General features: G+C 38.4%; 1 protein-coding gene across 12 annotated transcripts in view; it reads right to left on the bottom strand.

Moving 5' to 3' along the window:
* LOC138060926 (DNA mismatch repair protein Msh3-like) overlaps positions 1 to 26,494 on the bottom strand; it is a 113,465-nt gene that overhangs the window by 81,143 nt on the left and 5,828 nt on the right. For 4 of the 12 annotated variants that reach the window (XM_068926320.1, XM_068926327.1, XM_068926322.1 and 1 more), the window contains exons 4-8: positions 24,852 to 25,064; positions 24,470 to 24,586; positions 23,570 to 23,687; positions 21,823 to 21,968; positions 20,754 to 20,920 (exon numbers count right to left, since the gene is read on the bottom strand). In XM_068926320.1, coding sequence (XP_068782421.1) covers positions 20,754 to 20,920; positions 21,823 to 21,968; positions 23,570 to 23,687; positions 24,470 to 24,586; positions 24,852 to 25,064 — 761 coding nt within the window. Of the gene's footprint in view, positions 1 to 20,753; positions 20,921 to 21,822; positions 21,969 to 23,567; positions 23,688 to 24,469; positions 24,587 to 24,851; positions 25,065 to 26,494 lie in introns of all 12 variants that reach the window. The other 8 variants (XM_068926321.1, XM_068926324.1, XM_068926323.1 and 5 more) reach the window with 2 other exon arrangements.

Consider the following 26,494-nt stretch of genomic DNA (forward strand, 5'->3'; position numbering starts at 1 on the left):
TTTGTGGCCCTGTTTAACTGGGCTTTGTGACTGGCTTTGTGACCATTTCTACCTTAGATCGTCTGATATTAATTATATAAATTTAAGGATGTATTTTTCTAACCAAATTAGCACATTTTTCTTCTTTAGAAAGATGATTTCATTTTGGTGCCTTTCTGTCAGAGGATAGTTCAGCAAATTCCAGATGATGCATGCCATTCTACAATCCTTGAAAGATGCCGAGTTCAAGCATATGGCAGCATGCCAAAGAGATTACCAGCTAACAGTCACTAGAAATGTCTCCATAAAGACCCCAGTATTTCCGAGTCCTAAAATAATCCACGCAGCTTATCACCTCCTTGCTCCTTACCCAGAAGAATGTGGTAAGCCACTGCATCCTGCCAGAGCAGCCCAGTGACCCAGCATTAAGGACCTTGAAGGAACTGAACGCTTAGATGCTGCAAGTTAGCTTGAAACCAACCTTAACTCAAGCTGGGGAGACCAGAGAAGGTAAAAGCACATCCCAGGACTTCTAAAACCCCAAATGGACAACACAGTTAAAGACAAATAACGCACAAGTGACAGAAATGGAAGAAATTCTACATTTACGCTACATGTCCTAAAATCAGATGCAGAAGACTTCTCCACGTCTTCCTTCTGCGTACCTAGCCTGTGAAACACCTAAGCACCATACTGCGCTTTCGGGGGTCTTTTCCAAATTCTGGACTCCTCTCACCCCCTTTGCTAAGGGATGACTCATTCCCCCTCTCTCTACTGTGCCTCTTCTTGCCAAGTACTAAGTAAAACATTAATCATCTGTGTTCCTTCCCTCTGGACAGGGTCACTTCCTACTTTTTTCTTCCTACAGGGGGTCTTATATTTCATACACAACTTACAGCTGGACAAGCACATTTCATTCCATTACAGGATTAGACTTTATACTATTATACTATTACAATATCATATAAACCATTTATCTCAACACTGGCTCTTACTGATTATTGTGTCTGCTCTCAATTACTTTGCAGCTGCAGTTCCACAGACATCTACGCCAACGTAGCTACTATCGTGGCACTACCTTTGATATGGATGCACCCATATGGGCCCCGGGCTGTATATTCCCATTCCTTCCCACGGCTGTGGAGCTTTTCTAATGCTGAACCGAGTGGTTTCAACATGCTACACTGGAAAAAGTTCACAGCAGAAGAACAGAATAGCTTTATTCTGGCTTAGCATGGCAAAACAGCTCAGTAACAGTGAAGAGAAGAGATGGTGCGGGGGGCAGGACCACAGTTACCAGCTCTGCTCACTATTTCTAAGGGACATTGTGGCAAAAGCTTTCCACCAGAAAGCTCTGAGAGTGCCGGCTGCTGTCTCAGGCCTGTACCACAGTCCTTTTCCAATCGTTCCTAGGCCTAGAAGTATCACTTCACTATTTGTAATTGGTCAGCAAGAACCCTAATCCCTTAGAGATTTTCATTTGCTGTCTGTCTCTTCTGTCCTTCTCCTCCCTTCCCCTCCCTCCCATCATGTTTTATTATTTTCACTGCCTTGATTTTGAATGTCAATGATCACAATGTGCAGAGGAGAACCAACCTCCAAAACTGCACTTAATCCTCAAAGGGAGTGGAAGAGACCTCTGGAGGTCATCTTACCTAACCTTCCACTTCAAACTGGACCGTTGCTAACTTTAGATCATTTCATTAAACTGTACAAGTGTCTGTCACCAAGATAACAGGAACTGACAAAACAGACGAGCACGAGCTAAGAGCAAGTCTGAGATCAGATCAAAGTGAATTTTAAAATGCAGCACAAGAGAGAAGACTGTGGGATGGAACAGACACAGCTGCCAAGAGCTAGACCTTGAAACTCCCAAAGAACAGCGCAGGACAACAGCACATGTTTCTACCGATATCATCATACATTAAAATACTGCAGCAGGAAACACAACCCAGCTACTGATTCTTACTGAAACCACTACCAGGGGCTTAACGTCAAAATTTCCTAGTGCATGGCATGTACTAGAAATATGTAGAAAACTGTTGTTCCTGGAAAGTAGAATAAAATCAATGTTCAGGGAAAACAGATTGAACGTAGAGAAGCAACGTCAGGGTCAAAATAAAGAATCCTATCTACACAACAATTTAAAGAAGCTAGAAGTGTAATCCAGGAATTTATATAATCATTTTAATCGACTTTTCATGTATTTCCCCCAGAAGATAGCTACAACCCATCCCAACAGATTTACTTTCACAAAGATGATGTTCTACTGCAATACACTGTTGAATCTGCTCACATAAAGAAATGCTTAAGATAATTTCCTATTCAATCATAAAATCTGCAGTGACTGCTTTATACTATTTTATATTATTTGGTAACACAGTGATAACTGGCCTTCAGAACTCACTCTCTCTCTCAAAAAAAAAAAAAAAAAACACGAAACAAACCCACAAAGAGACACACACACACACTGCCATGCTTTTTTACCAAAAGGGACTTGCAGGAGAAAGTCTACATTGCCAGACACAGGGTGGAAGACAGAAACTGAGCTCTGCATTACATATTCTGTAATTGTAAATACTGCAACCTTTCCTTAAAGGATTTAAAAAAAAAAAAAAAAAAAGTCAAGTGCTTCATAAAAGTCAGCAATAAATTAAATAACACAAAAAGCAACTAGAGCCAAAAGACACCAAAGAATTCTGCATGGGCAGAGTGCAGGAAAAGATAACAGACTGACCTCAAAATAAAATGAGCTTTGAGCTCTAACATCAACGCGTATGGTGAATTTTGGACTATCATCTTGTTTTGAAGGGTAGCATATTCCTTGACAACCCCACACCTCTTTCACGGTATTACATACTTTTCAAAAGTGAACATACACTTTGTGGTCCAGAAGGTCACATGCTATCAGACCATACTTGTTTTCATTGACAGGAACATGAAGCTTTGCCCATTTTGAACAGGGGAACCTTCTGAGCACAAAGCACTTTCCTTTGTTTCAGTTCTTCTAAAGCAAGTTGTCTTCTAATCTTTTTGGAACAGCCTCCCACCTACCAGATCTTGAAGGGAAATCATAACCGTTGTGCTTCTGTCAAATCACTGCCTACTGTCATTAAAACTCACTATTACAACCTCATTCTAGGATCAAGTAGACAGAGAAAGACAGTGTGCTGTGCATCTCATTCAAACATATATCTTCACTAGCACCAAAAGTAACAGACCAAATTCAATTTGAACAAAATTGAGTACAGCGCTTAAAAGCTTCCCATCCCATTTTAATAATCCCTCTTTCAGAGCTATGCATGAGCAAAAATCTTAGGCACTTATTACTTAATATATTTGAAACTTCACTGGCCATGAAAACATTCAAAATTATCTGGAACCTATATGCACATATGCAAAACATTTAGTACTTTCTCCAAGAAAGGAAACTGTTTCCTAAGTGAGGCTGTTAAAAGTAGTAAACATTAAAAGCAGATGGTTACAATATAACATATTTCTGGAAAGAATCACAGATTCAAGTTAGTGACTTCTTCATGGGATTAAAGAAAATCTCCACATTAAAGCTGAATATTGAGTATTTGAACTAACTTCCCACACTTCTATCACAACCCTACCTGTCAAAGGCTGTCAAAAACATAAATGCTGTTTTTTAAAATCTGTATGAGAACTGCTGTGGAAGTGTACTGGGAGCACTGAACATCCAAAATTGACCACATGGAGAAAATATGTCATTTCTGCAAGCAGCAAGGCCGTATATGGATATTCCTCCATGTGTAAACAACTCATTTAGGCTAATGGCTTCCAAGAAGGGATCTAGCTCTGTTCAGGCTCTCTCATCTTCCTGTTGTCTGTAAAGACATGGCATGCTTGGTTTTCAGCTTTGTTTAAGCTCAAAACCCTTTACAATGAATACTTACATACGCACTAACAATACAGCAGAAGAGAAATCATGAGAAGACAGTCTAGGTGTTTTGTTGGGAAAAACAAAGAGAGAAAACGTGGAGCTCGCCCAGGGACAGCCCAACGCAGGGAGAAGGCCAGGGAGCAGATGGTTGTACTTTCCACAAAGATGACATGTGGGAATGGAAGAGCTGAAAGGCCTCCTGGAAGAACCTATCTTTGCCCTGTCTACGTTACAGAAACTAATATTTTGACCACTACCTGGAAACTGAGCAGCAGTCAAGATTAGCTGCATTGTAACAAATTCTGCACTCTAACCCATTAGTTTGTGTTCAAAGCTGGAGAACCCCTGATACTCTAGAGAAACTAGTGGAAACTGGAAATTTTACTCTTCCAGTTTACTACAAGTGCATATCACAGTTCAGAGCAAACTACTTCCTAAAACTTCTCCTGTGCACGCCTCTGCCAAGTTCTGTCAGAAGAAATTCAACTGGTTCTCAAACTGGCAGATGTCACCTAGCAAACATGCATCCAAAGAAAATCTTGCACTTAATGAAGGTTAATTCCTCTTGAAAGTTCTGCAGGGTTGTACCTAGTATTACAGACAAACTTAAAAAAAATTAAACAGAAAAAAATGAAAGTCAAAAGAAAGCCCAAAACATCTCACTTTAATTTAAGTTTGAAAGGAAAGGTATATGCATTACTGTTTTCAAATTACGCTGACAGGTCATTATACCTGGCACTCAGGCAGAAAATCTGCAATCATTCCCAAATTCCTTGTCTAAGGCACCACATTATTCTAATAGCGTTAACAAAATGAAGGGAGAAAACAAAAAGGAGCAAAATACTCATCCAGATGAAGTTATTCTTAATTAATATTAATATTATTTATTATTAACTAAATGAAAAATGTAAAACAGTGTTTGGTTTATATCCTAACCTGAAACCTCTGGGTAGTGATTCCTCCAGGTACTACCCATCACTAAAAAAAGGCAGGAAATCTATTCAAGTCAAGCTGCAGAGAAAAAGAAAACCAACAGCACATCATTCACATACAGCATAACACTCCATACTCAGAGTCGCATTAAACAGGTCTACACGATCCAGCTGGAAGAGCAGTATGGCTAGACTACACTGCGCTAACTGTAATTCAGTTAGCAGAGGTAAACTAATAATACGAAGCACAAAGCTTCATAGCTACTGGTATTTGTGCTAGCTAACAGAGCTGGTGCTCTTGTGCCTATTTACATTACAATCACTCCTCAGTTGTTTTTGTCACTTAGACCTGCTTTCTCCATACAAGTAGGACACTAAGTGACAGTGGTATGAATTTTGTGCAAAAAGAAACCAGGCATACATACCAGGATACTGTAATTTTAGTATAATGGAGGCAAATCACTCTTGTGGCAGTGAGGGCATTAGCACAAGGATGGTGAAAAGGTGCTGTAGAAGAGAGAAGAGTATATAGCATTCAATTTACTGTTTACAAGGATTTATTAATGAGATCAGAAATGGCCCTGAAGCTGCAGCGATTAACGTCCTAGAGTTGCTTTGTGAACACATCATGGTCTTACACAACTGACTTTTTTCCCCCCCCTCCTCCAAATAAAGCCCCTCTCACTTGTCTCTGAAACTCAGGATCTGTGCTCTGAGCAATGGATGCCCTTTGGAAAACAGAGAGGAATTTTCTTAATAATTAGAGAACTTCAGTTATCTAGTAACTAGGAGAGGAGGAAAATATGCTTTTTCCTTTTCTGTGGGGAAACTTCATTGACACAGGAAAGACAGGACTCATTACTTAAGCTGACTATCTAACCATATTTTCCTGCTGAGACTGTGGCACAAAATCTCTTATCTTATACTTTGACTTCTAGGGTGCCTTACTTGCTGCTGATGTTTCATTTTCCTCTCTGTTTAAAGTATCACGCCACTGACAGCATCACTTGAACTGACTCCAGGTGAAAGGATATGATAGATTATGTAAAAATTCAATCCATTAGGTTTTTCCTTTTCTTTCCTCCACTTGGAGGATCAATGTCTGGGATACTTGACATGTTTGAGTCCTCCCTATACTAAAGGAATAAAAATATTAACCTGGAACAACTTGATGCGGCTGGCAACAATTGTAGCTGCATAATTAATTAGAGACCATAAGCAAAATATTAAGCATTTTCATCCCCAAAAATCAAACCCACTCTATTTTGAAGAAGTATCAATAATCAAACTGTATTATATTCTGTTACAAAGTTTGCCTTTCTAGATTGCCTAGAACTTGCAAGCCTTATTCTCCTTTTGAAAGGAAGATCCAGCCTCATGCTTCTACAGCACTTTTTCATGATGATCATAGTCTAGCGTTGCTGGAAAACCTAACTTTCTTCCGAAAATGACTCCACCTCGGCTCTCCAGCTATGACTAAAATGAAGACACCTCAGTTCCAAAGTCAGAAAGGTACACAGCAAGACTGCAATCATTCCCTTCAAATGTAAACACGTCGTAAGCAGTTCTGCTCTATCCCCACTCCTTTTTCCTTGCTGTGACTGGAGTTATTCTCCTTCATTGCTGCCAACCCATGACAGCAGGGAAGGCTCTTCCTTCCCCTGGTTTCTGCTCTGTTCTACCTCTCCCCAGTGTAACCCACACTTGTCTTGCAGTCTTGTACAAGACTTTTTTGGCTCTATCTGCCACAGCCACGCAGTGAAAACAGGATGATATTCAAGAAAGGGGCAGGAGGGGGAAGAGACGGATATAGCAATGAACACAAGCGAGGATCGACCAAGAAGCAACTCCCTGATGAAGTCATTTGAAAGCAAAAACAGGAGAAGGAAACCTTACTGTTATAGGCCTTAACTTGAGAATGAATGCCACATTCATTCTCCACATCAAAAACTAAAGTGGCTTTGAGGTTTAGATCATTTGCTCTATAGGCAATTGGGATTTTGCAACAATTCTACCACAAACAAAAACCTGGTCCTCACATATGAACAGAATTGCAAGGCAGGCAAGAACCCTCAAAGAGGTCTTCAGACCTTAAGATTCTGTGTTAATCCACAAGATTAAACGTAACTGTCTGCTTTCGGCAGAAAGACTGCTGCTGAGCTTGGTCACGTTTTGCCTAGCAACGGCCCAATGGGAAGCGTAGTACCAAAGCAAAAGAGGCTACCTACATCGCCACCATTGACAAGGCAGGTCCAAAAGCGCAAAAGAGCTTCTCTAAGATCCTCAAGGGGACCTTTGCAGTTTCCAGTCACTTCACAAATCCCTTCTTGTATTCGGGGAAAATAATTTCCAAGTTTTTGAATGAACATTAAGCCTAAAGGACAAAACATATTCTACACATGCAGAAAACAGTTAGGCTATTTCAGGTGTTTCAGTATACCAATTTGATAAAGTACGTGTCATCGTTAGTACACGTCTATGTTCTCAATTCAGAATCTGCCTCAGAACAAGGCACTGCTATGATAGCATCCCTCACAACCGCTTTTAAGATTAATATACTAACTTTTAAGCAAAGAAATCATATATTTCTGAAAGGACACATTCAGCTTTAGTCATGGAACGCTCACCTCCGAGAACAAAGCGTTGAGCCTGCTAACTGCGTATGGCATGTTTTTAAAATGGGTTTCAGTGCCAGTTGATAACTTAGCCATTTAGATAACTTAGATAACATGTGCTGGTCACCCAACATGCCTTGAACTAAGAAACTACCATTTAAATCTCACTGCTTGAGAAGAATTTGGCACAGCCCACTTCTCATCTGTCTTAGAAAAACAGCTTTACATGTTCTATAATGTTTTCAAAAGAGGCTGCTGGACAGAAAATAGGAAACAGCTGGCTAGTCAGTTACTTTTTTAATTAATGTTTCCTCTGATAAGCTGATACAGATTTAAAAATCCATTAAGTGTACTGAAATGGACTTGTTAGTTTTTCAATAAATTACGTCTTACAGGAAAGCCAGAATTATAAAGATGCTTATGTGCAATGACATTTCTAATATAGTAAATACGAAGGGCTTTAATAGTTATACCCTCTATACACACACTTTTTTCACTGCCATATTTCCTGTAAAAGTGACATATTTTAGCCATAATTGGCTATTTATCTTGACTTCACATTCTATGAAAAGTTAGTACAAGTGAAAAAAGGGAAGCCGTTATCTTTCCCCAAGGTTTAATTTAGCGTGTGACATACAGTTGCTATACACCGTGCATCTTTCACGCTACCGCTCTGCTAGGATATATGATCAATGAGCCAAGAGCAAAAAGCTACTTTAAAAAAAAAAAATTATTGTACAAATGGAAAATACCTTTGAAGGAAAGATGAAGGTAGAATAGGTGTCATAGTTTGCTTTAAAAAGAAAAAAAGCACATCAGGATTCAAAACGGAAACCAAATTTCTTGTGTTTATACTTTGGAGGCCTGGATTTAAGCAGATACTCACTCTGGCCAGGGTTCAACTTAAAATATAGTTTTCAATGCTATATGACTGCATACCGTTGCTGTAGGATTGAACTGAAAACAGAAGAGGCAAAGTTTTGAAAAGATTTAAAAAGAATTGAAGAAAAAATTAGTATCTGCCCTTAGTATTAACTGAGATTTACTTTAACTAATATGAATTCCAAGAAATAATTTAATGCAAGCTAAGCATAATTGCATTTGATTAGGACAGTTACAAAGCATTTCTTTACTTAGACAACTCGGAGGCATTTGCATTTAAATTCTTATGCCAGATGGGAGTCTGATCTGATTCAGGCCGTGTCCGAAACCTGGGCCATATTTAATTCCAGAACTAGATTAGATAACTAAACACTTATTACTATGTACTCTCTTTTCAGTCCTTTTAGCTGAGCTTTCACAATGTCTTCTATGGCTTCATGCCTCTATACACTTTTTTAAACCAGTAAGCAATATACAGTCCCCTAGCAAGTGAGGAACTCCCCTTCTCAGAGCCTTCCTTCTCCAGACCACTGTGAGAAATCTAACAGAAAGCAGCAGCATCCTTGGCTTGTGCCGGGTACAGAAAGGACAACTCAATTCCATATTCTCCATTCGGTTCCTGCTCTTCAAACTCCAAATTTGCCCTGAACAGGCAACCACTAGGTGAATTTAGTCACAGGCTACCTATTTAAAACAAGTGCTCTATAGCATTTTCTGTATCACCTCACAACTTTTGTCTGCCCAGTCTAAATGCAAGTTTTTTTCTCTGCCCTGTGTAAGCTTTGATAGAGACACTAAACTTAACCAATTGATTGTGCGTTGTCTGTGCATTTGTCTAGGAAAATGGAGGTTCTTTCAGCTTCACTCATTTTCTAATTAAAAAAAAAAGTGAAGTCCATTCATCAGTTAACAGATTTTCTTTGTTTTAGATTTTTCAAGCTCTCTGTAAGCCAAAGAATATTGGCTAGGGTTTCTATTTTTCTTTTTAGAGCTAAGACTTTCCTTCATGAAACAAAGACTTCCTTTTTCATGAGCAAGGAATTTACTAAACCCTCTACAGTTCATCCATATAACGCTAGCAAAACTGGTATATTGCTCACATGTATCCTTTTGCTTAGATTACATACAATCACAAATCCTTTAATTAAATTTCTGAGACAAAGTATTCTGTTGTCAAAGCCCTGAGGAATAACAAGTACACTGTACTTGCAGCATATACAGAATGCTTTGCAGGAAGTCTTAGCTTCTGCACTTTGAGAAGCAAATCCATATGCTATCTATCTTTTCACCGAAGTAAAACAATTTAAAACATCAATTAATACTTTAAGTCTGGGTTTTAGACAGCTGTATGAATGATTACACGTTCCCCAGAGATGAAAGTCATCATTTCTTTCAGTCTTTACCTCTACCCACTTCTCCTCTTCTCAGATACAACAGGCAATTATTTCAAATAGCAAATGCAGCAGTGCGCCGTGACCACCACCTTGCTCCTCACAACGTTCTCCTGCAAGCCCTGCCAAGAGGTGTTTAGTGAAAAGGAAAATGTGTGGCCCAAAGCAGTAAGACATGAAGTGAGCTGGTCTGAGGTACGGAAAACCCAGTAAGAGTATGGAAGAAAGTCATCCTTCCTTCTCAGAACCCTGCACTTCACCAACGTACAGGAAGGACAAGGAAAGGGGAAGGATCTGACTTATGTTCTCTGCAGGATGCTATCTGGAGAGCTGCTGCTTCTCTCTCCATCTTAACACCTCTGTAGGCCACAACCTTGTAAAGGGGTATGTAGAAGACAATGACTGTGCCAGGCACTCCATTGCAAGGAGTACCTGAACTCTTGCTGCAGATGGGAACAGCAGCAGCCTAGAGACAGCAAACGAAGAGCAGACCCAAGGAAGGAGGCAGCATGGGCACAAAGGAATGGGAGGGAAGGCAAGAGGGACAAACAGTTGCATCTTGCTAACAAAGAAGCAAGACAGACAGGCACAACATAAAAAAAGGAAGAGGAATGGATTCAAGTATTATATAAGGTGTTTTTAAATGCCTCCACCCACCTCTGCAGAAAGATCCTCTCATGTACTAGGAAAGTAAAAAATATATATACACACAAAACCTTTTTAAATTAAAACAATACCATATTACCAAGCATCGTACTGGAAGAGTGAAATATTGTAACAATGATTTCAAATTATTGTACTAAGAACTAATTAATTATTACAGAGACTATCCACGTAAACTTAAAAGCAAACTTCAGTATGAATTTCTTACCATCATTTTTATTATTCTAAATTCCCAGAGGGAAAGTCCATGCTTGAGGTGCACTCTTCACAGCTAGAAATTTACTGAAAGCATCTTACCAATACCACACATCAAGCAGAACATCTGGTAAAATAGAGACAAATGGTATAAACCAGTCAAGCACAAAATTAAACTACTAAAGATAAACTGAAAGATAAAATTTGCTCCCTTTTTCAGTTCAGGAGATTGATGATACATAAAAACCCATTTCAGCTTCACTTTTTTCAAAATACATATTCTACTTTTTATGAAAGAGAAATACATTTCATGGCTTCTCTCTTAACTCACAGAAAAAAAAAAAATAGAAGGAAATCAATCTTCTCACTCTAATATCACTGCTATCTGCATGCCAAACAGATGCAAAGAAGTTTCATTCTTTCTCCTTCCCACACTCTTACATCACCACATTGTTTTGATTAAAATTGCTGAATTTCTAACTCCTAGCACTAACAGTGAGGGCGGGAGGGGGGAGGCAGGAGGAGAAATAAAAGCCAAGAATGAACACATCTAAGTTGCTCGTGATGCCACTGTTTCCCAGAAAAAAAAATGCCCCAAGTGATCTTCAAAGAAGAATAAATTACAGATGAGAAGATGGTATTAAAAAATGCTAGGACTTTAACAAACATACCAACATACACAGGCTATTAAAAAACTTTCAAAATTTGCAGGCCAGCTTTAAGAGCTTGAGAACACCCCCCCCATTTGAATGTGTGCACGACAGCTGCAGATTCCTGTGACATTTTCATTGGTATCTGGAACAACAGATAACACACAACTGATGCCCAGGCCAAAGGAACAAGTTGGGGCAGACAATATGTAGCTTCACAGCATGTCTGCTCCTGCCCAGTACAACTGCAGATGTGCACTTACTTTTACCAAAGTCCATTGAGATTACCTCTCAGTGATGATGGGCAAGCTACCTGCATATTTACAATGAAAAATGCGCCCACTGTAAGTTACCATGGAACAGCCAACATGCACAGCAGGGTTGGAGTTTGGGGGCTTTTAAGAAGAGCCCCGTACCTTTTACTCTAGTTACCTTAAACAAGTGGCTGGTTTACAATAAAGACCTGAGCACTCTCCAGTACCAGGCAGTGGAGTTGTTGGGACACTCGATAATTTCTGCAGCACAAGTGATTTCTATTTAGGCTTTAACACAGGTGAGAGGACTTCTAGTTTTAAGTGCGTGCCTGTGTGCGCAGGGCCTCTACCATCAGCTTGCCTTCCTGTCCCTCATCTCAGCAGTGTCCAGTCTCTATACTGAGAACAATTGTATAAATCTCTAATTTACACAAGCACGTCAGATATAACCACCTGTTCTATCACAAAAACCAGCTGATGGATTTGTCACAGTTTCAACCTTGTATCTCATATACCATACTGCTGGAGGGCAGCAGGACAAACAAATGCATCATATAATCTCGAGCCAACATCAGAGAAGTTCACAGCACATGTTAGCAGTACTCACAAGAAGCAAACAACCCTGAAATGTCATGGTGCTTGTTTAATGCCCAAGCTTAGGAGTCTTCTGATACACATAAGTTTTATACTAGCTTATCAGTAAAGCAAATTTCCATTAGTAAATATTCACTTCTCAGAATGGTACCTGCATTATCTGCAAACGGGAAATTAAATTATTAATGTAATTTATATCAGAACAACAGTGCCATTTTGGTTTGTCTAATCAGAGCAGTGACCTCCATCTCAAGTTCAAAAAATTTCAAACGTAAATGAAAATTGTACCTTCAAATTAGTAGCTATTAAAGTTAGAAATTTATTACTACCAAGTCACATAACTGTAAAGAAAATAACTGTAGTGCATTATCCGGGGAAAATTAATTATTAGCAATTCTGTTTGCTGTCATCTCTTTTCCTAATAGCCTGAAACAAACCAGCATGGTGATGCCACCTTCTGGAAAAAGGAGGTACAGAGCCCTTAGACTCCCGTCCAGCCCTATTTTCATAATTTTGAGCTTCAGCGTCCTTCTGTGGTTGAGAAGCTTCTACAGCTGCAGTGAGAACTCAGCAGTATATAAATATATATCGAGAGAAATAAGAAGGTCACAGTATACCAACCAGAAAAGAAGTAGCATTACTTACAGTCACCTTCTCTTGCTGCAGCTTCTGACCTATCCTATAATAATAAGTGAAGGGGCAGACACCAGAGTTGGCAGGCAGTAATATTAAGGGACACACACTTTTCTTCCTGCACAATGGATCCTACACAGAGGGAGGTAATATGAGAAGCAAAGACATCAGATAATGATGCAGAAGACAAGGAAAACAACCACACTGCAATTTTATGTATTTGCCAAGATATACTTTTGCAAATACACTTTACTTTGGCCCTCACTACCTGTAGGAAGCAAACAATTATTCACTCTCGACAAAAAGAATCTCTCTCTCGTTTCTCTGCCTTCTATCATGAAGGAGGCTGCAATTTTAGTAGGCAGATCAAAAGCTTTTGTAAGATGACAGGAGAGGAAACCAATATTGATGGAAAGGTTGTCAATTTATGTGGGTTTTTAGTAAATCGATATATAGAGAGCTTTTAAATAGTACAGCAATTATGAGTATTAGTGACATGCATATCTGCCAATTAAAATCATGTGGCTTCTGAAGAAATTTAACATCTAACAGTAAAGAAGGTAGGCTGAATTTGTAAATAGAGTCAAATAGTAGTATGAAACATATCACGCACATAAGTTTGTTAACCTTCATTTTAAGTTTTTCCTCTTTCAAAGAGATGATACAATCAGTTAGCCACAGCAAAATTCATAAACCCTTAAAAGAACATCTCATTGCAAAGAGCACTATTAAAAGCACCAAATCCAGTGTTTGCCAGCACACACTGTCTTCAAACATGCAAATACATTAAATACATATATATAAAATGGCAAAGACAAAGTGCTGGGTTTGACTGGGCTAAAAAAGGACATGAAAAAAATTTTAACGTTTTAATTTTCTTGCTTCTTTCAATAAAGTGCTTTAATTAAAAAGTTAAGTTTTTTCACTGTTAAAATTTGAAGTCATCAATATCAGTCTAATCATTGAATAATTTCTGGCTTAACTGCTGAAAAAAGAACATGAATATCGCTAATCAGTGCAAGACCACCACAAACATAGATGCTGCACATAATACGCTTTCCGTGCATCCTGCAATCATGTGGAAAATAATGCACCTTCAAACCAGGTGTGAATTACTAGGGAAGCTCATCATTAGGGGCATCTTCTCTTTTGCCAGGAGGAATTTATAAAACCACACCTGCTGGGCAGGGCCACCAAAGGCTAGCTGCTACTGCAACAGATAATGTTAACTTTTTTATCTAATATAACAGCTAGGTTGGGAAACGCGCTCTGAGAGCAAGTTCCACCGCAATCGGATACAGTGTTTTGTGACTTCCTCCCCATTTTTTACTAGTGACAGTTCTGCACATGTGACAACCAGTAATTTCATCCAAAGGATGCCATATGCCTGTCTTGTGTCCCAAACTGTCAAGACCAGTAAGGCAGGCAGTGGCGAAAGTAGTAGTCTTTACACAAAAGCAGTTTGTCAGAAGAGGTGTAAGCCCCACGTTCCTTCACGGGCAATGCTACAAAAGACAAAACTACAATATTGAGAACAGTATCTCTTTCACAACCGCAACAAGATTATATTAAAAAAAAAATGTCCAACAATTCTTTCAGATCATTATACAATTTGATAAATACTTGCTTTTTTCCGTCTGTTCCAAACAAGTGAGCTATAACATGACCGATACGTTTCGAAAAGCTCTCCATACAGCTGAGTTGTCCAGAACATGAATTGGCAGTACAGAAAGCCTCTCTAGTCAAAAAACACACGCATCACTGAACAGATGTTTACTGAATTTACAGAAAATAGCTCACACTGGTTTTATACGTTGTTTTTTCCTGCTGCAAATTCAACTGCTTGTAGCCTCCACTTATGCAAAACATTCTCAAGATGTTTGCCACAGCTTGCCTTTCACTTAAAAATCCATGGGAATACCACAAACTATACAAACCATGAAACCACTCATTTTTATGATCACTCTCCCTTTAAATACTTTTCACTCCTCTGTTCAGCCACTTCAGCTGCAATGCTGTTTACTTTTGCTGTAACCTTTTGGTATCTCGTTTCTGTCTCAGCATAGCCTTTCCCTCCCTGCTCACCTACAAATCTCACAAGCTGAGCCACGTAAATATATGCATATTTCTGCTTCCTCTTTTAAAAAAAATTCTCAAAATTAACTGTATGAAAGCATCCTCTGATTTTAATCACCATCAGCCATATATAAAATCCACAAAATGAGATGCATTTTAAAATCATTTAGAAGATTTCACAGAGCTCGTTCCAGCTGAGTTCCTACTCCTTCGCTATGGACATAAATCCATAATTCTATCCACGACAGCAATTAGCAATGAATAGCACTATTGACCAATGCACGTAATAAATCGGCTACAGTTCACCCTATACCCCTAGCAGGATTCTATTGTGTCCTGGCAACAGGCACCTTTAAAATAAAAGGCCAGAGAAGTATCTTCTTCTTGATTTCTGATAACCTACCATTGGTGGACAAAATCCTGCAGGATGATAAGAAACAAACGGCAGTCAAAGATTACCACCTATTGAGCCAGAGCTAATGCTCTGGGTTGATATTCTGCAGATTCAGATCTGTCATGATTGACTAAAACACACGTGGAACAGCGGAAGTACCTGAGAAATCACAACTGTTATAAAGTTAAAGGCAGAGAATATTGATGAATCAGAAGGGATATTCATCACTTCATTGATTTAGTGTAAGCAGAAAGAGCTTGAAACTAAATTTATGGAGGTCCTTAAATACACAAAGAAATCAAGCTTGTGTTGCACGCAATGATGGGAGATCAGTTACTCAAGGGATTAGGCCCTAAGGTAATTTGATCATATCAATAAGCTGGGAGGATGCTTTAGCACCAGAGCTCTCAATGGATTTGAGGCATACAGGAATTCCAGGAAACAAACTCCAAAACTCCAGGCCAAAGACAATATAACATGTTCAAGCAAAAAGTGAAACATGAATGCCATAATCAGAAGGAAAAACGCATTACAGAGGAACAAGTAACAGATATTCAAAAATGTCTCAGATTACAGGCCCAAGTTACTAGGAAGAAGACATTATGGTCTGTAAACAGAATAAAATGAAAAATCTGGGGGCACAGACAGCAAGTTAGTTATCACATCATCTTGATTTTAAAATTATTGGCTGGACATCTAACAAAGCATGGGGGGGAAAAAACACACTGTGCAAGCTTGGGTGAAATGATAATTTGGAGTCGAAAGTGAAATATTTGTGAACCATGAGGTTTTTTTTACACAGTATCGAAGCAATGCTGCAGAATAAAACATTAGCAACGTTTGCATAAAAAGAACAAATAGGAAGAACTGTAAGGAGGATCACTGGGGCACTCTTAAGATGTTTTGGATGGAAGTAACACAGTTTTCAATAAAACAAAAAAGGAGCACATGTGAAGAACAAGAACAATCACAAGGGAAAGGAGCCTCAAAAGTTATTTGAGGAAAAACAGTACAGGCCAACTTTTAATGTAGCCAATAAGTTAAGAAGGAGGGGAACTGAGCCTTGATTAGAAACATTTTCATGGTCTCCTAGACAAAGCAACTAAAATCATTACGAGATTTTCCTTGAGCCAGGCCAACCCTTGCTAACAGATGTTACTAACTACTCAGGAACAGAAGCGTACCTGCCAGAACAGTTTGTTCTGAACCAGTTTCCATAACCTACTTTTAACTTATGTACGAGTATGACTTATGTCAGTATGACACTGACCTCCAGTTCAGTGTCCTTGAAAAGACTTTTTAGTTATTAATTCTTATGGGCATGACATTGGCAATAGGACTGTTTCATTTACCACCAGGAAGAGCAACATGCTGGAAGAAAACGAGTATGAAAATCAAGTCATATCAGTTCTAACACACATTTCTGTATGTTTGCTTCCATAAGTTTGAGAGAGAATTACCAAGGGGGAAAGTACCTAGAAAAACATTTTATTACACAAATCTGTACCACAAGGTCTTCTAAAGGTTACTTAGGTTGGTAAATGAAGACTGCCGTTTAATCTAAACAGTTAAGCAAGACTTTTATAAAAAGATGATGAGCCTGGCTTCATTTAAAACAACGGTGAAGTGCCTATTGATTCAGAAGGCTTAGATTTTTCCCTCAGATGCAGTTTAACTAAACTGGCTTCATATGACAAAAAATAAAATAAAAAAAAAAGCTCCAGGCAATGAACAAATCATAGGAACAGTTAAGCAATCTTATTACAGTAGCACTTATCTTCACTTACTGTTCATTACATTAACGTCCACGCCTAAATTTAGACATGGAGCACTTAAGAAATGCAATCAGCTCTCCCACCACTTATTCTGCAAGCCGTATACTGCTTTCTTGGGCACAGCTCAAACTGCCACTCTTGCACAGCTCTTGCTCGAGCAGCTCTCTGCTCTCTCTTCAAAATTGCCCACGAAACAAAATTAAAGACAACTCCTTCAGCCATTTCTTAACTTATTATAAAAGTTGCCTCATTTTACCTATTGTAAGACACTGTTTTCAGCCACATACAACTCTGCCAAACAATTTTCTGCACTCATCTGTGATCCATGATCAAACTTTTTATTATCACTGTACTGCATATAACTTCAAAAGTGAAGAAAAAGGCCATTTTCCATTGTATAATTTTATCTGCACTTTCATTTCTGACTCAAACTTCTTAATTATTTTACATTAATCCGCATAAATAATTTCTACCATCATAAAGTTCCCCAAATTTGGCTGTGAAAACATACATAATATCAAATTAGAAGCACCAGTAAATACTGTGAACGACATTACTGAGCCTGGACATAGCTGTGGTGGCAAAAAAAAGAGAAGAATAGGTAATTCTGTAAAAAGGAATTATAAATATTATGCATGTTTTATTTTTATATACTGAAGACAGAGAGAAGTACACACTATTCTGATTTGGTCTTTGTATTTAAAAAAAAAAAAAAAAAGCAACCAAGGAAATCACACAGATACTTTCCACTCTGTTAGTGTAACCAGACGTTAAACCAGACTATGTCTGCTCTCATACAGCTGCAATAACTTACTTTAACTTATTATTATTTAAATAATTTCATTATCAGGACACTTTTCCTGCAGGTGACATAGCCCACACCACCCTGATTGCTTAACATGGAAGTTGTAAAACGCGAAATCCAAAAGTAAATCAGCCCCTGAGTTACTGAAGCATCCCCCGGTGCAGTTCCTACATGACGTTTGCACGCAGCCAGCAGCAAGGCTCGTCTCTGCGCCCAACCACTCCAACACGTACATTTCCTAGGACTATTTTTCTCTCCCATCTGTATCCTGTTTTTATAAATTCAGTGTTTTCCACTACATTATGCCTGCACAAAGGGATGATGAGCCCTCATGAAACATAAGATCCTAGTTCGCATGGTTTTAGCCAGAAAGGTCTCCAAAGAATTATATAATAAAATGTCTTTAAGCTAATGGATGCGTCTCACCAAAAATTATTAGAAAAGATGAAGTCTAAGACTGTGATGGGTAATGCATAACAACCAAAAAGGAGTACTTTAGTCCACCCAGTGTGTATGAGAATGACATTATTGCCAGCATCAAAGCAATTATATAAAAACTGAAGCCTAGTTAAAAATACAGGAAAGGAGCATATTGGAACCACTTAAATTAATATTAAATACTGCAAGGCCCTCTAGCGGTTAAATCTTTAACACAAGAAAATGCATAAACAATTGTTTCTGAAAGAAGGCTATCGAAGTGCACTGAAGTTAAGGCATTTAATTTCTGTCACTTCCAAGTAATTAAGGACATTTAAACCGGAGAGCTTCTTAGTTAATTGTTTCTGGGTAATTACCAGAAAGGGGGGGGGGGGGGGAGAGAAATCCATTCAAAAAAATCAGCTAATCTATAGGTATTTTTTGTTCTTAACAGAAATAAGAGTTACTTACTAATACATCAGTTATGCACAAGTGAAAAAACAAACAAACAACCACTGCTCTCTCAAACCGGTATCAGAATAGCTTATCACAACATATAGTTTTGATTGCCTCAAAATCTGACAAAACTATCAGTGCACAACACTAACCTCCTTTTCAGCCTGAAGTATTTAATTTTTTCTTCATGTATAGAATCAGTACTAAAACAAATGCTCAGGTTGAAGAATTTAATTAAGAAGTTGTCATGGTACAGCTGAAAGGAGCAAGCAAATTAGGGGTAAAGAAAAAAAACAGGTTTTTCTTCTTCCTCACGGTATATTTAGAGGTATTCGCGTGCATACTGTTGCGGAATTAATTTGCAAAAGAGAAAGAAAGTTATCAAAGTAACAGGAGTACCAAGGCAAAATTGTACATCTGTTGACAAGCGGAAAACATTTGTTACTTCCTAATCTGATAATTTTATTTGCCCAAATCTCAACAAATCATTTTACTGCAAGGAAACAAATCACCTTTGCTTGTTCAATACTCAGTCTAATTAGAGGTGACTTTTTAACTGCTTAGGGCTCTGCAGTCTGTGAACGAGCTGAGGGAAACAAGGACCCTAATATGACAAGGAGCACACTTCACAACAAGCTTTGGCATCACAACTTCACTGCTCAGCTCAACAGTGTTGGAAGACACCACTTTCACAAGCTACTTTTTCTAAAGAAAGATCCCTAAAACAGGATCAGAAGTTTTCACTCCCTTTTGTCAGTCTTGCCTCTCATACACACCTGCCCTTGAAAGCTTGATAGCCAAGTACGGCACATTACAGGCACTTGCGCAGATGATGCTATGAAATCGGCTCTCCCTGATGAGATGACTGCCTCCCCAGTATGTCATGTCAACCTTCTTTTTTTTTGTTCGCAGAGGGGGCAAGAAAGATTACAGCGGCAACTGGGGAAGACAACACTTGTGGACCGGACCGATTAAGCAGCTCGGCAGTCTAGAGCATTAGAGGAAGCCAGAAGACGATGACATGGGCAGAGTTTAAATAAGGCAGTCAAATGCATAGAGTCGAAAAATCTGTCAGTAGGCTACCACCCACATGACAATGATGCATTTGTCTATCTTTACAGTGTGGGAAGTGCTGATACTTATATTCCCTCAATGCAAAATTTTGCTTACGTAATACAAAAATTGTTCCTTGACTTCTTTTAGCTCCAGTCTTGTTAACAGGCAGAAGGAAAAATACTGTTCTTTTCAATTAGTTCACTCAAAATGGGTACGCCAAGCTCTTAGCCAGTTCCCTATAGCCAAGAGCTGCATGTTTAAAATAAAAAAAAAAAAAAGAAAAAGAAAAATTTCTCACAAAAATTTCACCTGCAAGATTTTGCAAGCTCACCATATATGCTCAGAAGATTGCTTTAGTCCCTTAATCATCCTGCAATTATGTCCGAAGTGTCATCCTACAAATTATGTCCTATTCTGGTTTTATTCTGCAGTAAAATTGACATTATGTATTTCAAGCGTAAAGTTACACATTTTCAAAGAGAATTCAAAATATAAATGGAAGTCAGCCATTATCAGACCTTATCTAAATTTAAGATAGTCTAATAGGACAAATAGGCATGAAAAACATTTGCAACTGGTATTTCATTCTATCTACATTAAAAGTAAAAAATAAACAAAAAACTACGTCAAAAAAAAAAAAGACACAGAAAAAAAAAAGTTCCATGCCATTTAGAAGTCTTACGGCTACGACAAAAAAATAGAAGTAGTCAAAACCACCACTTTCAGATCTCAGATATAGGCATCAGCACTGAAATAAATTCAATAGATCACATGACTGGGTAGGAGAGAAGGGGTGCAAGATAATCTCAATAAGAACAAACATTTAGGTGCACAAACCTTTCGTAGGCCTGAGACAGAAGCTGTGAATTTCGGTCTAAACACAAGTCAACAATGCATACTCAGAACTCAATGGTTTGGGGAACTTTCAACCCAGTAACAAATTACAGATGTTGCAGAAAAGGCCTTTACAGAACTACGCATCAGTGCTTGCTTCCAGATCTAAATCTCAATAGCAGCTATGCTGCAACTGAAAACAAAGGCAAAAAAACAAACAACAACAAAATCCCCATAGCACATACCTCATGGAGGTTATACTGTGGATGAGCTTTTCAGATTGATCTGACAAGCTGGATGGAAGTATTAGTTCAACTGGCTGCAGGCGCAAAACCCGACTTTCTAATTCTAAGCGAGATGCACAGTCCCGAAAACTGTCAAAAATGACTTCTCCAGTAGTTGGTTGGACTGCCTGTCAAATAAAATAATATATACACATTGAGTATTTAAAGTTTCAAGGAGAGCTTCAGTGACTCAAACTGTGAAGCCAGAAAGAAAGTCTGTGGTACAAAAATGATAGATCCCATCACCCATACGCTTAGCAAAAGTGGCAGATTAAAAATATAACGTTTTTCATATAGTAATAATTTTGAAAGGCTACCACAATTTTGTCTCTGTAAAGGATAACAATACCTTAAAAAACGTTAACATGCTCTTGTTACCATTAGTCCATCATTGCTCAAATTTTCTTACTGTTAAGGACTACTCAAATTACATTTTTTTTTTGCTCGTTCTCAATTGCAGTGTGACATTCAAATACAAGCACAATCAAGATGTTTGCAGATTAAAGAATTCGCAACAGACAGGACTCTAGAGATTATTGTACTTATTTCATAGTGTTTTGCCAGTTACACACTTCTCAGCTTTTAATGTTCACTACTAAAGACGATATAAATCTACAGTGTAGGCAGTAATGACTGCATTAGTCTCTTCCTCCAAAGATATTTTGCAGAGAAAAAAGTGCTTGCATGTATTAAAATATCATCCCTGCAAATGTTTAAAGTTTAGCATTAATAAAGCATCTGAACTAACAGGTTTCCTGTATTTGGTTAAAAACATAGCTATGCTTTCAAGAGGTTATGGCAGAAAAAATAAACAAAAAACCAACCAAACAAAAACTAAAACAGAAATATCCAGCTATCAACTCTAAACCTTTTCTGAAGTTTTCAAATATTAAGCTATCACAATACAGTCATAAATGATTTCTCATAAACTGTACCTTGCTACAAGTTAAAAAAAAAAAAAAAACACCCTAAGAGAAGATTCAAGAATGGATGAAGATAACCACCTACCTCTTCTGTGAAACTAACTTACCATAATGCCTATAGCAACATCACCTTTCTTCCTGTCTTTTAAGTTTTCTCCATTTTCACAGATACAGAGGAGGTAGTTATCAGGGACATCTGTTGTCACCTCTTCAACATCTACAGAATCATCCAGCTTCAGCAAAGGGTTCACATGTAACAAATGTTAAAAAAAATAACAACTTATAGCACACACAGATTTTGATGGATTTTTCATAGGGCCTTCCAGACTTAAGTCCTTCTCAATTAGATCCTGCATTGGTCCTTCTAGACTAAATGTCTATTAGATTGAGACACATTTCCTTTTTCTGTATTAGCTTGATTCCTCGTACGATCATAGAGGACTTCAGGTGACTGTAAGCACCAGAACAGAACTCAGTGGCTACCTTCATGTTACAGGCAGTCGCAAGATGAACAGATTTCATCAGCTCATGAAAAGGCTATCTTCTGCTGTGTCTGCAGGTCTCCTAATTCAAGGCACGAATAGTTATGCCAAAAGCTAAACTGCCTACTGACTCTGCACATGGCTTACTCCACACATGTTGCCTTGACTTAATAGCCAAAAACCACATATACCTGACCAAAAAAAGCAGGCAGTATCTTGACTCAAGCAGAAGTCTACATCTTAGCAGGAGCAGCAGGTTAATCTCACTGAAAACTTGCTGCGTATCAGTCCACCAGACTGGGTCATACTGCTGAACCTGCTTTCACCCAGTTTGGCAACCACTACAAGAGAATCTGTACGTGCAGCAGAAATTCTGCAACAAAACCTCAGGACTGTGTTATATGCCCCTTTTTTTCCACAAAATACTGAGGAGCAACCTGCTTCCCTGATGTATGGGAAGTGCCATCTCAAAGTCATTAATCTGACAAATGAATGGGAAATACATGATAGTTAACACCCCTTTTCCCCTTCCCTGACAGGGCTTTAGAACCAGCAGCAAACCCGAACATTGTTTTCAAGCCCACAGAAAGCAGCCAAGAAAGGGCTTCAGCACAAGAATGGAGAACATGATGAGAACCTCAATATAAAAGGTACTGATAAGCTACTGATAAGCTCACAGTACAAAAGCTACTGATAGCTCACAGTAAACTCAAAGCAATTCACTTCAGCTCAAGTTTTCTTTTAGGATCTTGGTACCTAGCAAGTACTAGCCTGAGAAATTAAAGAAAAAACAGTAGGGGATAAAGCAGGAAAAAGAAGAATAAAGGCTGGAAGAAGAGAAATTAAGAAAACAATTTCACTAGTCAAAAGCTCTTTTCATCTGTTTTTTACATTTTGTTACAAGAGTTACAAGTGAAATGTCCTTGCCAGATTTTAACAGTCCATTGATTTTAGTACCTTCTTTTCACTTAAAGCAAGTTGTTGACACCAAGCAATCAATTCTTCCTGGGAGCCCTCTTCAATCACTAATTCTATACACTCTCAACCTAGTCTAACACCTAGTTGAAGGCAAGGCCTACAGAACACAGCAGACTTAGGAAAATGACTTAGGCAAATAACTGTAGGAAACACAAACTCTACAGCTTTGCAACAAACCTAAAGCTCTTAAAAGATTAAATTCTTTATAAAGTCTGGATCAGATTTTACCACAATATAAAACTAAAGGAATTTCATTTCCTGCTCCCAGGTCAATCATTCCTATGTCACCTGCCAGCCACTAAATACTCATGTTCCATCTAAGAGATAATTGTAGTATTATGGTATCTCATACACCAAAGATTAGTCTGAAACTAAACTCAGGTGAAAAGGATATCTTCTCCAATAAGCGTAGATTTCGTATAGAGAGCAGTCAGTTTCCGGGTGAAGAGAGAGCTTTTATTTTCTCCAGCAGCTTTCAGTGCTGCAGTTTCCGTTTGTTTTATTACTCCAACCTACAGGCAGACACCCAGACAAGAAGCAATGTTAGCTCCTGGATAAAAGGCAACTTTCTTTTGATAAATCTGGTGCTCTCCTAACAAACGAACACAACAGGTGTACCATTAAAGCTGAACAGGGAGAGCAGAGGCTAACATCAATCCCACTAACAGAGACTACTAAGTTACAGCTTTTCCTTATACTCTATTATTTCAAACTACACCCTCTCAACCGCCCCTCTGCTTCTTGTCCCATTTTGAAACAATTTAGCTAGAGTCCAGCACTTGCCAAAGTATGGCTGCTGCAATCAATTTAAATGCAACAGGTCTTTTTCTTGTAAGCAGTAAAACTCATCATGACACACAAAACAACGGGTATCAACGAAAAGTCTCAGACCTATAGGGAGAGATCAATAACAGGCAGGAAAAGAGGAGAAAAAAAGTATCAGCTGGGATACCAAATAGAAGGGTATAAGAGGGGGGAAAAAAAAAAAAAGGAGGGGGGGGACAGAACATTTCTCTTTATCAAATGCAAACGCTTAAAATAAAGATCACCGAGAGAAAGAACTGTTGCAGAAAATATGAAGCTATTTTTCTGTATAAACAACAGAGGAAGACTCAATCTACTTAAATTCCATGACATTCACCAAACTGAAAAATTGAAATAAGGTTAAGTTAGCATTTTAATTGCAAAAACAGTTGATAATGAATTTCATACTTATAAGATTGTACTACAATAAACGCAAATCATTTCAGTGCTATCCTGTCCAAAACAGCATTTAATAAAAGCCAGAGGGGACCTTATATCCTTTCGCTACAAGTCGCCGCACATGGACAAACAGTCTGTGGCTTGGTATACTGGCAGTCATAAAGTTATGATCTGGATGACAATAAATGTTTAGCTCTCTAGCTGCAATCTGCAAAGTACAAAAAGAAGAGTCAGTTGATAATTCAGGCGATCAACAGTAACTGCAGGTAAAACAGAACTTCTATAAACACAAACGCATCAAAATGCCATTCAGATGTTCATCTCTGTTACAATATTGATTCACAACTATGAAATTATCTTATTAAGAAAACATAAAATTCATGCCCCAGAAGCTTTCCTCCTGGAAGGGGCAATACACCTGGTAACACACTAATATAAGGCAAGTATCCTTCCTTAATCCTGGTAAAAGTTACCTCTGCATCTTCTCCAAAGAAGCGATATTTGTATCCACATTCCACACACAAAACAGCATCTTTATACTGTTTCTTCATTTCTATGAACTGAAGTTCTAGCGGAGTGTAAATGCTCTTGGTTCTCTTGTTAAGGCTTACATCTGAAGTATTTTGAGTATTTTCATAACTCTTAAGAGATGCAGAAAACTGACTAAGATCACAGCGTGACTCCTCCTGTAAATAAGAGGATAAAGAATAGTTAAGAATCATCAAATAAATCAATCACCCCTGCAGACTGACTTACAGTCACCATACAGCGAGGCATTGTTCTTGCAGTAAAGGGCTCCAGAAACAGGCAGCAAAACTATTAAAGTAGGAAATACAGAATACAGTCTATTTGGAATTAAAAGCTATTAAGATGTTGCATCAATTATTTTACTTGCACTGCAACAACCCTTAGATGTCTCAGCTGATACGAAATCCCTGTTGTATCATGAGCGCTCAAACCACACACCAAGAGACATCCAATTGCAAAGACCTGGCAGTCTAAACTGGCCAGACCAAAAAAAGTTTTAAAAAAAAAAAAAAAGTGAAAGGATGAATTACCACTGCAATTTACAGATGAGAAATCAAAGTGTAGAGAGAATAATGATGCTCCAAAAATCCACAGTAAATCAAGAACTAAACCTATACAAGTCTCAATTCACTGTCTTAAGCACCAAACCATTTTTTGTCCAGTCTGCTCTTCCTACGTAAACCCAGCAAACATGCCAAAATCATTTATTTACTCTTAAATAGAGAACATCTATATTATAGTTTCTAAAATCCATAACAGTTAAGGGTTTGAGCCTATTCTCTCTGCTGTTCATCATTCATGATGACATTGTGTGGCTTAGGCCAGCCAACTCACTTCAGCTCTACAACTTTTGTTTTGTTCTGTATTGTAAATGTGATGATGGCGTGCCATTGAGCCTCAAGTGCTTTACAACTGCAGCAAATAGCACTGATACACTTCAGAATTCCTTGCAACTTTTCCAATATCGTGTTTTGATAAAATTGGTTTCAAAAGAAAAAAGATATGCAGACAACTTCCCACACATAAGTTTTTGAAGTGTACAGCTGTACAAAACATGAGTGATTGTCCTGTGCTGTGAGTTGCTATATCTGCAAATAAACCCGTTAAGCTTCAGTTTCTAACAACTACATCTAGATTACACAGAACATGGACGACTGGGTGTTTAGGAGCAATGGATAACTCAAAAAACACATGGACAGTACAAATCACGTACGCTAAGTCATGGAAGTGCATAAAGAATGCAGTGAGAAAATGACAGAAAAAAAGAACGTTTAGCTGTACTGTTAACTTTCAACTTTGCACTTCCCAACAATAAAGGCACGACCCATTTGATAAACAGACAACGCAGCCCAGCACAAACAGCGCTGTACCATGTCCAGAACTCAGATGGCCCCAGGAGCTTGGATGGCTCTGTTATAATCCTCCGCCAGGGGATTCAGCTGTCTTGGATTCAAGCTTTAGCCTGGGCCAGCCCAGGCTAAAGCCATACTGCCAGCCAGCAGCATGAACTCAGCTCATTTTTACCGAGAACACTGTTATCTAAGAGTGAGAAAGCACACGCACTAAGGCCATGAGAGGAAGAAAAGTA

Source organism: Struthio camelus, chromosome W, assembly GCF_040807025.1.
Source record: "Struthio camelus isolate bStrCam1 chromosome W, bStrCam1.hap1, whole genome shotgun sequence".
Taxonomy (NCBI): domain Eukaryota; kingdom Metazoa; phylum Chordata; class Aves; order Struthioniformes; family Struthionidae; genus Struthio; species Struthio camelus.